The 14,723-nt window shown below is 39.8% G+C and overlaps 1 protein-coding gene across 1 annotated transcript in view; it reads left to right on the top strand.

The window, feature by feature from the left end:
- LOC122275088 (DNA-directed RNA polymerase I subunit 1) overlaps window positions 1-14,723 on the top strand; it is a 29,812-nt gene that overhangs the window by 1,362 nt on the left and 13,727 nt on the right. Inside the window, exons 2-8 of the mRNA XM_043084031.1 lie at window positions 32-201; window positions 726-885; window positions 1,064-1,348; window positions 2,350-3,897; window positions 4,163-4,555; window positions 4,679-4,823; window positions 5,364-5,566. Coding sequence (XP_042939965.1) covers window positions 32-201; window positions 726-885; window positions 1,064-1,348; window positions 2,350-3,897; window positions 4,163-4,555; window positions 4,679-4,823; window positions 5,364-5,566 — 2,904 coding nt within the window. The remainder of the gene's footprint in view (window positions 1-31; window positions 202-725; window positions 886-1,063; window positions 1,349-2,349; window positions 3,898-4,162; window positions 4,556-4,678; window positions 4,824-5,363; window positions 5,567-14,723) is intronic.

Raw genomic sequence — 14,723 nt, 5'->3', positions numbered from 1 at the left:
ACCATAATTCTAAGTCTGAGCACTATTGCAGGGTACAACAGAGCATGTTAAAGCAGTTAGGTTCAGTTTCTTTACAGATGAAGAGGTTCGAGAGCATAGCGTTGTGAAGGTTACGAACCCCATTTTGCTTGATAGTATGGAGAGACCTGTACCTGGTGGATTGTATGATCCAGAATTGGGCCCGCTAGATGAAAGGAGTCTGTAAGTCTATTTATACTTGCCCGTTTTCATGTCATCCTGTACAGCTTGCTGATTTCCGGCCCACAACATTCAATTTTAATTTAACACCACATCTATGTGAGAATCCAACGGCACCTGGGATGAACTTTTGTGTGGTCTTCTATGTATTTATCATTATTATTAGCTTTTATAGTATTATAATCAAATTTATAGATATCTTTTTTGTTATCTCTCTCTTTGCAATTCTGCTTCCCTCCACTCAAACATTATGTCCTTCTTGTTTAATTGAGGAGCAAATAGAGTAAGTTTGTTCTTGCCTCTGTTATCAGTCATATTTTGGCTGGTAGAATTGGAAGTTGTTGGAAGGTTGGCTTTTTTGTTCGGCTGAAATGATTTTGATTGATTCTTTGTTGTGGGCGACAATTTTATTATACTACAAACTTTCTGGAAACTATTTCATGGTTAAGGTTTATGGTAGCTGCATTTATTGTAGAATACAACAATTTTGTGACATATGGATGATATTGTTCTTCGTTTCTATGCAGCTGCAAGAAATGTGGGCAGCGTTCATTCCATTGCCCAGGTCACTGTGGAAATATTGATCTTGTTTCACCCGCCTACAATCCATTGCTATTTAATATTCTTTACAATCTTCTCCAGAGAACTTGTTTATTTTGTCACCATTTCCGGGCAAGCAGAAGCCAGGTATTTTCACTTTAATGTGTTATATATAAGAACTTGATGGGCTCATGAAGATTATTATGTTTTATTTGAACTCTGGCCTTGCTTTTTGGAGGCTATTCCTATTCACTTTTTTTTAATCATTTTGTCGGTCTCGATGTCTTCTCTAACGGTTGTCTTTTGAATTCTATAAAAATTGAAGGTTGAGACATGTATTTCTCAATTGAAACTCATTGTGGAAGGTGACGTCGTTGGGGCTAAAAGATTGGATTCTGACACACCAGGTGAAACGTCATATCCTAATGATGGTGATTGGAGCCAGAATCATGATGCCAAGTATTTAAGGCAGCAAGGTTGGACCTCTCTTCAGTTTATGGAAGCAATGTCTGTTTTGAAAAAGTTTCTGAGGCCAAGGTTTGTGGTTTGTAAGAATTGCGGGGCCAAAAATCCTAAAATCAGTAAACCTACCTTTGGATGGTTTCATATGGTAAGTTTCTTCACGTCCTTGCAGCTTGAATGCTGTCCACACAAACATCGAGTGTTCCTTTTTTATCTGCTCTTACTTCTGATGATTTAGTGGATGATTTTTTTTCAATCTTCTATGCTTTTGGTGAAAGTGCCTGCCATGGGAACTGGATGTCCTTGGTTATCCTTGGCTGTACACTCTCGTACACTAGAACTTTTGGCATTCACCACATTGGTGCTCCTTACCATTACCTAATTCCCATCTCCTCTTTTTCCATCATGACTGCAAAGCATATGTTTTGTAGAATGTGATGAGTGGATTCTGTAAAGAAAACTGGCTGATTGGTTGGTAAAGATTTTGTTGATAAATAATGTAATTTTATTATAGAATTCCGATAAAAAAAATGTAATTTTATTAAAGAACGCCTAGAGGAGCACAACTCAAGTACATAAGAAGTATACAAAAGGAAACATCCAACTAGCAATAAGAAGAGAAAAAGAAAACAATTTTGAAGTCTAGATAACTGGAAAATTGGAAGCCATGGTGAGCAGCTATTCAAGCATAGAGGGTGATGAATATAATAGATTTTAATTCTATCATCGTCCTCTCCTCGGTCTTCAAAAGCTCAAGGGTTGCATTTTTCCACATACATCACATTAGATGTAGGGGAACCATCTTGCAAACTTCTAAAATTGTATGGCACCATAGGGATTCTGCCAACATGGGGTTGGCAAAGTTTGGATAATTGAAAACCTTTATTTAGATTGCTTGTATGCTAGTTAAAGTCATTCTTAGCCATGCAAATTCATAGTCTCTTTGGCTATTTTTTTAGGGGAGGGGGGATTTGGTTAAACAAATTACGTATTAGGTACTGAAGATTACCAACAAAGAGAAATAAAGAATGGAACAAATACTATTAACAGATCAAAATATTACAGTATCGTTGTATCAGGCTAAAAAAAGACATCCAATACTTTTTTGGTTAGATAACTAATCCTCTCCTTATGGGTTGATGTTTGTAGAGTGGCATGTCAGGTGCTGATGCTAGACGGAATGCTATTCGAGGTTGCAAGCTAGGAAGGTCATCCACTGGTGGAACCAATGGAAAATCTTTGCCTGAGGTGGAAAATACGGATGATATTACTAACTGGGGGGATGTTGTTGATATTGTTGAAACAGATCCATCCAGTGTCACCTCTCCAAGAACTCAAGATAGTGCTACAAGAAAGCAAAGAAAAAAAGCAGGGGAAGTGCTTCTTGATTTTGTTAAGCAGAAGGATTTCTTTTCAGGACCTCTATTACCATCAGAAGTTAAAGAAATTGTGAAGCTTCTATGGGAAAATGAGAGTCAACTCTGTTCATTTATCAGTGATATTCAGCATCAGGGATTTAAAATGAAAGATAATGAACCAAAAACTGATTACTCTATGTTCTTCTTAGAGACTATTCTTGTACCTCCAATCAAATTCCGGCCCCCATCCAAGGGAGGTGATTCTGTGATGGAGCATCCTCAAACTGTTTTGTTGGGTAAGGTGCTACAGTCCAATATATCATTGGGAAATGCTCATGTTAACAACTTAGAACGCTCAAAAATAGTAAGCCGGTGGATGGATCTCCAACAATCTATAAACATGTTGTTTGATAGCAAAACTGCCACAGGTCAAGGTCAAAGAAATGTAGCTTCAGGGATTTGTCAATTGCTGGAAAAGAAAGAAGGCATGTTCCGCCAGAAAATGATGGGAAAGAGGGTTAACTTTGCTTGCCGCTCTGTCATATCGCCAGATCCCTATTTAGCAGTTAATGAAATTGGAATTCCTCCTTATTTTGCATTAAGATTAACCTATCCTGAGAGGGTGACTCCTTGGAATGTTGTCAAGTTGAGGAATGCTATCATCAATGGTTCGGATATTCATCCTGGAGCTACACAATATGGCGATAAGCTAGATACTAAGCAACTACCACCAAGTCGCAAGGGGCGCATTGCAATATCAAGGAAATTGCCATCGTCGCGAGGTCTCCTCACACAGCATGGGAAAAGCTGTGATTATGAATTTGAAGGAAAATTTGTACGTCGCCACTTGCAAGATGGGGATATTGTGCTTGTTAACAGACAGCCCACTCTACACAAGCCCAGTATAATGGCACATGTAGTTCGTGTGTTAAAGGGGGAGAAAACACTTCGGATGCACTATGCAAACTGCAGTACGTACAATGCTGATTTTGATGGAGATGAAATGAATGTTCACTTCCCACAAGATGAAATTTCTCGTGCAGAAGCTTACAATATTGTAAATGCCAATAATCAATATGTCAAGCCCACAAGTGGTGAACCCATTAGAGCCTTGATTCAAGATCATGTCGTAAGTGCTGTGCTTCTTACAAAGAAGGATACATTTTTTACTGGCGATGAGTTCAACCAGCTTCTTTATTGTGCTGGCATCTCTACTGCTCGCCCAGTTTCTTTTTTAGGAAAATTTGGCCAGAAAGTTTGCATGTTGAACTCTGAAGATGAGATGCAGCCTCTTCTGCCGGCAATATGGAAACCAGTGCCTCTTTGGACTGGGAAACAGGTTAAAATTATTTGATGCTGCAAAATAATTCTGTATTTCAAACTAAATGTCAAGACCAGTTTGAAGTTTAGTTATCAAAAATTAAGATTTTTTCCCTTTTCATTTGACGCATGACCATGCTTGATGTTCCTGGACCTTTGAATGTGAGCTTTACATATCTTTTCCATTACACGGTTGTTAATCAAAAGTCAGTGACATGTAGATACTATCATCTTCTGTAGTATTTTCCATTATACATTTATTTTTGTTTTGTTTTCCTCTGTAGGTGATTAGCGCCTTGCTAAATCATATTACCAAGGGTCACCCTCCATTTACTGTTGAAAAAGATGCAAAACTCCCACGTGATTTTTTTAGGAGCGGGAATGATGAGGATGAACTGAATAAACAAGAAAAGGTTGATAAAAAAGGAACAAAGGAAGGGGTGCTGGATGACAAGAAACTTAGTAAAGGGAAAATGGTTGATGGAAATGCATCAAAGAAAAAGGAGCCTGATGAAGATAAACTGTTGATATATAAGAATGACTTGGTGCGGGGTGTGATTGACAAGGCTCAGTTTGGTGAATATGGATTGGTTCATACGGTGCAGGAGCTCTATGGCTCAAACACTGCAGGGATCCTGCTTTCTGCGTTGAGTCGTTTATTTACTGCTTTTTTGCAGGTCAGCCAGCTTTGAGCTCTATTGCCCAAAATCTTTTTTTGAAGGATTTCTTTTCCACAGTTCCCATGGTAAGATTGTTTGGACAAGTAATTAAACTTCTGTTTTCTGATCTTTATGATTCAGGTGCATGGGTTCACCTGTGGAGTAGATGATCTTTTGCTAATGAAGAAAAAAGATGATGACAGGGACAAAAACCTTCAAGATTGTGAGAAAGTTGGTGAAGAAGTTCACCGTATGTTTGTTAGTGATAAGGGTGGTGATAAAATAGGTATGTTATAGATCATGTAGAAAAGCTCTGCCTCAAACTTTGTGTTTCCTCTGCAAATATGATATTATTTTGATTGATGTAGTCGTTCTAACTGCAATTGATTTACTCAAAGGCCACTGTTCTATTTTAGATTTGCTTTCAACTTACCTTGTCGATTCCATGCCATGGATAATGGTTGTTAACTCAGGTTTTTCAATTCTCTTCTTCTCTCCTCCCTTTTTGGAAAATGATTGGTATGAAAAAGCATGTTAAAAGAAATTCAATGATGGCTTGGGGATGATGATGCTAGAGCATCTTATCCATTTAACTAAAGCTCGTACATTGTTTCATGTATTAGATGTGTGTGAATGCCCTTTCTTGTGCCCTCCATTTTTTCCTCTTTGCTTTGACTCGCAGGCTTAAGCCTCAATTTGTCTTCACATGGTCATGTACTGCTCATGCTGCTGCTTATGTCCCATAAAAAATCACATTTCTATCATTTTATTGAGCATGCTTGTTGTAGTGGGTGGCTGACGTCTTAATCCGTTGTTTAATATGCAGATCTCCTGCAGCTGAAAATTGAAGAAAAGATACGCGGTAATGGAGAACCTGCATTGACAGACTTGGACAGGAAGATGATAAGCAAGCTCAATGAAGAATTAAGTAAGAACTTCTTCAAAGAGTTGTTGTCCAGAGGGTTATTGAAACCCTCTGGAAAGAACTGTATTTCTCTCATGACTACATCTGGGGCTAAGGGTGCATCGGTAAGCTCTTATTGTTCTCATAATACTGTATCTTATTTCTATATTAAACTTCTGGTTGAAGTTCTTACTGGCAAGGCCATGATCTGTTGGCTTCAATTGTTGAAGTTTGATATGGAAATTGAGTAATATTATAAATTTCCTATAGAGGAGAAAGCAATGACATGTTGATAGTGTAATTTTGACTTAGTTTCTGTATGGTGGTGGATGTCTTCAGTTAGTAAAATCATCTAAGCCAGTAGCTGACCTTTTTTATGGTTCATCCCTTGCAACTCATCTAATTTGTTGATTTCTTTCAAGGGTTCCATCATAGATAAAAGGATGATGGAATTTTTTATCATTTCACTCTTTGCTGTTGCTGTAACGTTAGTATCAGTAGTTTTTGTTTTCTTTTCAGGTTTCTAGAATGTAATTAGGTGTTTCTTTTATATACATCCTGTGTACATGGGCTTCGCCTAGTTTGATTCTATCAATAAAGTTTCTTACTTATAAAAATATATATATATACATATATATATATATATATATATTTTGAGCTGACATATGGTGGTGGCATTATGCTACAGAGAGGGGGACCATGTGGTGATTAATGGTGGACTATGTATGGAAGTATGTGAAAGGGATGGTGCTCCCATGAGGTTAATGACCTTTTAGAGTAAGGTTATGGAAATACATTGATTGATGATGGGGGGTATTTTCTAGAGTACTTGCTGCGAGACAGGTCTATGATTCACTTTTTGCATGATATTTGTTGTTGTCGCTCAGATGGGAGGATTGCATCGAATCTGTCTGAGATCGTGGATCATTTTACCAACTTCTATGAACAATTACTTTCGGAACAATTCTCTTGGAGACCATGCCTGGATGGTCTTATTTTTGAGTCGCTCGATCACCATGAAGCTAGTTGGCTAGAGACCATTTGAGGAGGTAGAGGTTTGCAAGGTAGTGCGAAGTATGGTAGGTGATAAAGCTCCAGGTCCGGATGAGTTCACTATGGCTTTCTTTAAGACATGCTGGGAAGTAGTTGAAAATGACATCATGAGCTTCTTCCATGAGTTTCATGAATGAGATACTTTCGAAAGAAGCCTTAATGCTACATTCATTGCTCTTATTCCAAAGAAGCCGAGAGTAGTGGAGATTAAGGATTTTTGCCTTGTTAGCTTGGTGAGTGGAATGTACAAAATTCTTTCGAAGGTTTTGTCTAATAGATTGAGTATGGTATTGGAGAAGATCATTTCCAAGCCCTAGAATGCCTTTATACGAGGTCGGAAAATCCTTGATTCTGTCCTCATTGGCAATGAACGCTTGGAGAGTTGCATCAAGTCGGGTGTTCCAGGGTTATTATGCAAACTTGACATGGAGAAGGCATATGATCGAGTAAACTGGAATTTTTTGTTACACATGCTTGAGAGGTGTGGTGTTGGAGGGAGATGGTGCTCTTGGATCAAATTTTGTATATCCACAATATGCTTCTCCATTTTGGTGAATGGTACTCCAAGGGGATTCTTCGGAAGCTCGAGGGATTGAGGCATGGTGATCCCCTATTCCCACTATTTTTTGTTTTCATAATGGAAGGTTTTAGTAAAATGATTGTAGGTCTTGTGGAAGGTGGATTTCTATCTGGCTTTGTGGTAGGGGATGCAAGAATAGGCACAATTGAGATGACCCACCTCCTATTTTCGGATGATACTCTTGTATTTTGTGGTGCTAGTCACAATCACGTTCAAGCTTTGCGAGGTCTTCTACTTTGTTTTGAAGCGGCATTGGGATTGAAAGTGAAACTTGCCAAGAATTAGTTCCAGTTGGAAATGTTCCAGGTGTTTTGAGCTTTGCCAACATTTTGGGGTGCAAAGTCTCCACCTTGCCAATGAAGTATCTCGTTCTTCCCTTGGGTGTCTCCTTCAAGTCGCTGTCCATTTGGGATGGGGTGTTGGAAAAAATGGAGCGGAAACTAGCAAGTTGGAAGAGGATTTATTTGTCCGAAGGTAGTAGAGTTATGTTGATAAAAAGTACCTCTTTTCAATCTAACTAGCTCTAAAAGTTGCATCTAAAAGTGGCTTTTTTTGGCTGGTTGGCCTTTCATGGAAAAATTCTGACAATAGACAAGCTGAGGAAGTGCAGTACTTTCATAATGGATTGGTGCTTTATGTGCAAAAGGAATGGAGAAAAAACACCATCTTCTTCTCCATTGTGACGTGGTGAAGACTCTTTGGGATGATATATTTTAAGGCTAGATATTGCGTGGGTGATGCCTAAGAGGTTGGTGGATCTATTGGCTTGTTGGAATGGAGTAAGAGGAAATCGTCAAGTAGTGGAGGTTTGGAAGATGGTGCCTTTATGTCTTATGTGGTGTATATGGAACGAGAGGAATGGTCATTGCTTTGAAAATATAGAATGCTCTTGGTGTTTTTTTTTTGGGGGGGGGGGGGGGTATTAGAGACTTGTTTTACCAATCTTTGTTACTGTGGGCTAAGGTTATTGTATTAGAGGGGGCTAATTTTAATGATTTGTATGCTTCTTTCTTTCCTAGCAGGCTGTAATTAGGTATATCTCTCTTGTATACTACCTGTGTACTTGGGCTTTGCCTAATTATGAGGATCAATAAATTTTTCTTACTTATATATAAAAAAAATCTACCTACCTACTTCCTATCTCTTTTGCCAATACCATGCAAGGTGTTTAATCGGTTAGAGAAGTTGCAATGAGATTGCCTATGGGGGGAATAGATGAAGAATTCGAGTTTCACTTGGTGAATTGGGCTACAGTTTGTACCCCAATACGTGAAGTTGGGCTGGGAATTCGTAATTTGTTGGTTTTCAATAAGGCTTTATTAGGTAAAAGTGGCTATGGAGATGCCATGAGGAGAAGGGAGCTTTGTGGAGAGTTATCATAGATTTAAACTATGGTGGATTGTGGGGAGGATGGTGCTCGAATGAGGTGAGCGGACCTCATGGGGTGGGGCTTTGGAAACACATCCGAAGAGGCTGGACAAACATCTATCGATACACACGTTTGGCAATTGGGGATGGTTCCAGAATTAAATTCTGGACTGGTTCAGTTGGGGATGATACACACGTTCCAGAATGTCCTCGGCCTTGGTGGCGAATGGCTTAGTGACTGGTTTTACAATTGGATCCTCGGAGAGGGGACGTATTAACATTTCTCATTTGTTATTTGCAGATGATGTGCTTTTTTTTGTGAAGTAGATCAAAACTAGGTTCGAGCTATAAAGGTCCTTCTCCTTTGTTTTGAAGCAACATTCGGGTTGAAAGTAAACTTGGAAAAATCAGAGATGGTGCCTATTGGAGGAGTTTGGCGTATCAGACAGTTGGCTAGTATTTTGGAGTGTAAGACAGCAGCGCTACCAATGACTTACCTTGGACTCCCGCTTGGAGCGGCCTCGAGAGCGATTGTAGGATTCAATAATAGAGAAAGTGGAGCGTTGGCTAGAGCAGGGTGGAAGAGATTGTACCTATCAAAAGGGGGTAGGATTACTCTAATCAAGAGCACATTATCTAACCTACCAACCTATTTTTTGTCCTTGTTCCCTATTCCAACAAATGTGGCGCTCCATCTCAAGAAACTTCAACGGGACTTCTTGTTGGGTGGAGTGGGGGAGGAATTCAAATTCCACCTTTTTAAGTGGGAAAAGGTATGTAGCCCTCTATCAAATGGTGGTTGGGCTAGAAATATGAGATATTTTAATAGATCGTTACTTGGTAAATGGTTGTGGAGGTATCATAAGGAACCTGTAGCCCTTTGGAAGTTGGTGATTGAGAGCAAATATGGGGGTCTATTTGTTGGGGGGTGGGGGGGGGGGGGGGCGGGGGAGTGGTGCACAAAAGAAGTGAGAGGGGCGTATGGAGTGGGGTTGTGGAAACATATAAGAGGGTGAGAGGTTTTCAATCGCCACAATAGAATTTGTCTAGGAGAGGGTACTAGAATTAAATTCTGGTATGACAATTGGTGTGGTAATGTTGCTCTAAAGGATGCTTTTCCCTCTCTATTCCGGGTTGCATGTGACAAAGACGTTATTGTGGTGGAAGCAATGGTGAGATCGGGGAAGCATATCCAGTGGAACATCAATTTTAGTAGGGCTGCATAAGATTGGGAGATGAGCAGTTTTGAAGCTTTTTTTAGCCTTTTATATTCCAGTAAACCAAGCAGCTGACAAGATAGGCTGTGGTGGACACCTGTAGGTAAAGGCTCTTTCTCAGTTCGCTCTTTTTATAAGTCCCTCGCCCAAGAACCTCATGGAGAAAACTTTCCTTGGAGGAAGCTTTGGAGAATAAGGAGCCACCTAAAGCACATCTTTTTGTGTGGATTGCATCCTTGGGGAAGATTCTCACAACTAAGAATTTGAGAAAACGTAGGGTGATGATCGAAGATTGCTATTGCATGTGTAGGAAGGGTGGTGAAACTGTGGACCATCTCTTACTACACTGTGAGATAGCGCGAGGTTTATGGGATGAGGCTCTTGGTAGAGTTGACTTGGCTTGGGTTATGCCTGAGAAAGTAGTGGCAGTTTTGGCCAGCTGGACAAATTTGAGAGGTAATCAACAGATTAAAGCCGTGTGGAAGATGATCCCTATTTGCATCACGTGGTATTTGTGGCAAGAGCACAGTGAATGAACGTTCTAGGACAAAGAGAGATCGATGGAGGAATTGAAAGCTTTCTTTACTAGAACTTGTTGTACTTTGGCCATCGCTGTTGACTTTTAATGGCTTAGATTTTCATAATTTTTTTATTTACATTGCCCCTACTTAGCAAGGGCAATCTATACATTGTACCAGGCTTTTGCCTATTCTTTGATTAATATAATTTATTTACTTATCAAAAACAAAATTCTGGACTGACTTAGGGTGTGTTGATTGAGTCCTTAAGGAAGCTTATCCAACAATATACAGCATCACATGAATACAAGAGGCTTTAGCAGCAGACCTCATGGATCTTTGTAGTGGCTCTCCCCAATGGAATATCATGTTCCTTAAAGCTGCCCAAGACTGGGAAATTGACACTTTTACAGATCTCTTTAATTTGGTGTACAATTGTAGTGTGAACGGAGGAGCTTTATGATTTTTTGATCACCATCCAAGAAGGGAAGATTTACTGTATAGTCGTATTATAAGTCCCTTTTGAAACATTCTACAAGACCATTCCCATGGAAGAACATATGGAGGACCGGGGCCCCCCTAAAGGCCTCTTTTTTTTTTTTTTGTATGGACAGCTTGCTCAGGTGCTCACACGGAGATAGGAGCTCTCAGCTGGCGCATGTCTTAATGAGTTATCAGAGGGCTTATGCCGGAGGGAAGGAAGTGAACTCCTGCCTGTTAGTCATCCAGTTGCATTAGGGAAGATTTTCACCTTAGATAATCTAAGGAAACACCAAATCATTGTGTTGTATTGGTGTTATATGTGCAAGAAGAGGAGTCGGTGGATCATTTATTCCAGCATTGTGACGTAGCCATGAGTTTGTGGAATGATATATTTGCTAGAGCGGGGCTCCATTAGGTGATGCCACGAAGGGTTTTGAATTTTTTGGCCAGCTAGCAAGGCATCCGAGGTACCACTCAAATTGCAGCTATGTGGAAGATGACACTGATATGTCTTTGGTGGTGCATGTGGATGGAGAGGAGTGGTCGAAGTTTTGAGAATCGTGAACGGACAATGGACGAGATTAGAACTTTATCTTTTCATACCCTACTTCATTGGTCAATTGTAATAGACTTTAATGGCATGAACGTACATGATTTCCTTGTATCTTTAGGCACTCATGCATAGGTGTTGCTCTTATATATGTCCCGTGTACTTGGCTTCACCCATTTTAATAAAATTTTTATTTACTAATAAAAAAAATCTGTTGTTGAGATAAAGCTTTATTTATTTATATATTTATTTTTAAAGCAGTGTCGAGATCAAGCATTAAAGGATTATATACATAATTGTTCAAAATATCTAGTTGTAGGGAGGCATTAGTGGTTGATATGTACTGGGGTATGATGACAATCAACATTGGAATGTATCTTTTAAGACTTGTGAAGGATTAAGAGGTGGAATCCGTCTCATAGCTTTAGGGAACACTACAATGATCAGGTGGGGGTGGATTCATTCAAGAAGGAAAATGTTTGAGGTTGTATCACATCCCTTGCCTTAACATTCCTTTCCATGGAAAAGCATATGGAAGAAAAATTCCCTCTCAAGAGTGGCTTTCTTTACCCTTTTTTTGATAAGTAAGAAGTAAATTTTATTTATTCGAATGAAATAGGCATAGCCCGTGTACACAAGAGTATACAAAAGAACACCTAAATACATTCTATATTAAGGAAAGAAATTCATGAACATTGTTTCCATCAAGAACAATAGCTGAGAACCAAGCATCAAGGTGCGCATAAAAAATTTTTGAAGCTCCGCCATCATGTGCTCCCTATCCTCAAAGCATCTCTCATTTCTTTCTGACGTACACCACATGATATACAACGGTGTCATTTTCCACACTGCCGCCACTTGAGGATAGCCTTGAAGTTCCTTCCAACAAGCCAATAAATCCACCACCTTCGAAGGCATGACCCAAGCAATATCCAATCTTTGAAAGATCTCATTCCAAAGCCCCCTTGTGACCTCACAATGCAAAAGTAAGTGATCAACAAATTCTCTCTTCTTTTTACACAGATAACACCAATCCATCACAATGAGTCCCCTTTTTATCAGATTGTCTGTAGTCAAGATCTTCCCAAGAGCCGCAGTCCAAACAAAGAAAGCTACTTTAGTAGGCACTCAAGACCTCCAAATTCTCTTCCATTGACCTTGGCCTGACAAAATCTTGGCCGTTAACTTCAGGGCCCCATGGGATTAGCGGTGCACGCAAGCTGGCTCGGACACCAAGGATATAAAAAAAAAAAAAAAAATCTTGTAGTATGTTCTGACTGAATGGTTTTTATTGTCAATGGCTCTCCACTGTACATTATCCTCCTGAGCCATGGTGTTTCTCATAGAAAAAAAAAAAAAAAAAAAGTAAACTGAAAAGATAAGACACGGCGTGCAGTTCCCAATCATGAATATACCTATTAAAAAGGACATTACACTGGTAGGAACCATGAGAGAACACCTGCATATCCGCCATAGAAGCCTTAGTGTTGGCTGCAATACGATAGAGTGTTGGAAATACCATGTACAAAGCACGTTTTCCACATCAAACATCATGCCAAAACCTAATTCTAGACCCCTCTCCCACCACAAACCGTATGACTTTCGAAGCATTGCCATCCTCTTCTAATAAATTTCCATAAACCCACACCATACCCTCCTTACACTGCATTGGAGCACCATCCTCATTGCTTACTCCCATATCTAGAAACAATAATTTCCTTCCGAAGTGTGTCCCTCTCTAGGTAAAATTTCCATAACCATTTTCCCAATAAAACTTTATTGAATTTCCTCAAATTGTAGATTCCTAAGCCGCCATACGGAATTTGGGGGAACAAACTTTGTCCCAGTTAACCAAGTGAAATTTTGTTTCCTCCCCCATAGGAAGGCCTGGAATAATATCTCAATTTTAGTCGCCACCCCTGTAGGAAAAAGAAAAGAGTGAAAGAAAATATGTGGGGAGATTAGTTAGAGAACTCTTAAGTAGAGTGAGGTGCCCCCTTTTTGATAAATACATCCGTTTCCACCCTGCTAGCTTCCTCTCTATATTTTCCACCACCCCATCCCAAATAGCTTGAGTCTTAAATTTTGCCTCCAGAGGAAGTCTCAAGTACTTCATAGGCAAGGAGGACACCTTACAATCCAAAAATAGCGCCAAGCGGTTGATATTGGGTACTGCCCCCACCGCAACCATCTCAGATTTACTAAGGTTCACCTTAAGCCCCGACACAGTTTCAAAACATGATAAGAGAGCCCGCATAGATTGAATGTCGCCAGGGTCTGCATCACAAAAAGGAGAATATCGTCTTCAAATAAGAGATGTGAGAGTGAAATATTACCCATTGAGAAATTGGAAAGAAACCCTCCACCAACTGCAGCCTTCACCACCCTACTTAATGCCTCCACAACAATGACGAACAGAAGGGGAGATGAAGAATCCCCTTGCCTCAGGCCACGTGAACTGCTAAAAACACCAGCAGGGGTGCCATTAACAAGTACCGAGAAACGAGAGGTAGAAATACAATATCGAATCCAGGAAATCCACCTATTACCAAAGCCACACCGCCCTAACAAGTATAGAAGGAAATCCCAGTTCACATGATCATAAGCCTTTTTCATATCAAGTTTGCAAAGAATACCTGGGACTCCCTCCCACATCCTGTGATCCAAGCAATCGTTGGCAATAAGTACCGAGTCTAGAATCCGTCTCCCTCGTATAAAAGCATTTTGAGGCTTAGAGATAATGAGATCCAACACTGGGCTAAGCCGATTAGCAAGCACCTTTGAAATAATTTTGTATACTCCACTCACCAGGCTTATGGGACGGAAATCTTCAACTGCCTTAGCCCCTTGTTTCTTTGGTATGAGAGAGATGAACTCGCATTCAGGCTTTTCTCAAATTTTTGAAAAGAGTGGAATTCCATGAATACTTGCATAATATCACCTTTCACAACATCCCAACAAGCCTGAAAGAAGCCCATTGAGAATCCATCCGGGCCCCGTGCTTTATCCTTTGCCATACTACTGATCACAGTATAAACCTCTTCTTCCTCAAAAGGCATTTCCAAACCTCTCGCACTTTGTGAATCAATAAAATCAAACAGCAACCCATCAAGTTTAGGCCTCAAGCTTGCCAGTTCTGATAATACTGCACAATATTATTTTCTAGCTCAACAGGAGACGAGCATTTGAGAGCCAAAATGTAGTGCCTCAATAGTGTTACTGTGTCTATGAGAATTCGCCACTTTATGAAAGAATTTCGTACTTTTATCACCTTCTTTTAACTTTGAGAGCCGAGATTTTTGTCGCTCCGAAGTCTCTTCCATCAATAACATCTTCTCCAAATCAGTCACAACACCCCATTTTCTTACTAAGGCCTCCTCCCAAATATCTCCTGTCAATTCCCTTCCCTCTAACTCTTGTAGTTCCTCCATCATGTTGTTCTTCTGGTTATCTATACTACCAAACTCTTCTAGGTTCCACTTTTTAAGATCTTGTTTCAGGGCCTTCAGCTTA

Source organism: Carya illinoinensis, chromosome 9, assembly GCF_018687715.1.
Source record: "Carya illinoinensis cultivar Pawnee chromosome 9, C.illinoinensisPawnee_v1, whole genome shotgun sequence".
Classification (NCBI taxonomy): Eukaryota; Viridiplantae; Streptophyta; class Magnoliopsida; order Fagales; family Juglandaceae; genus Carya; species Carya illinoinensis.
Note: the sequence above shows the minus strand (reverse complement) of the source record. Positions and strands in the feature narration are given on the sequence as shown.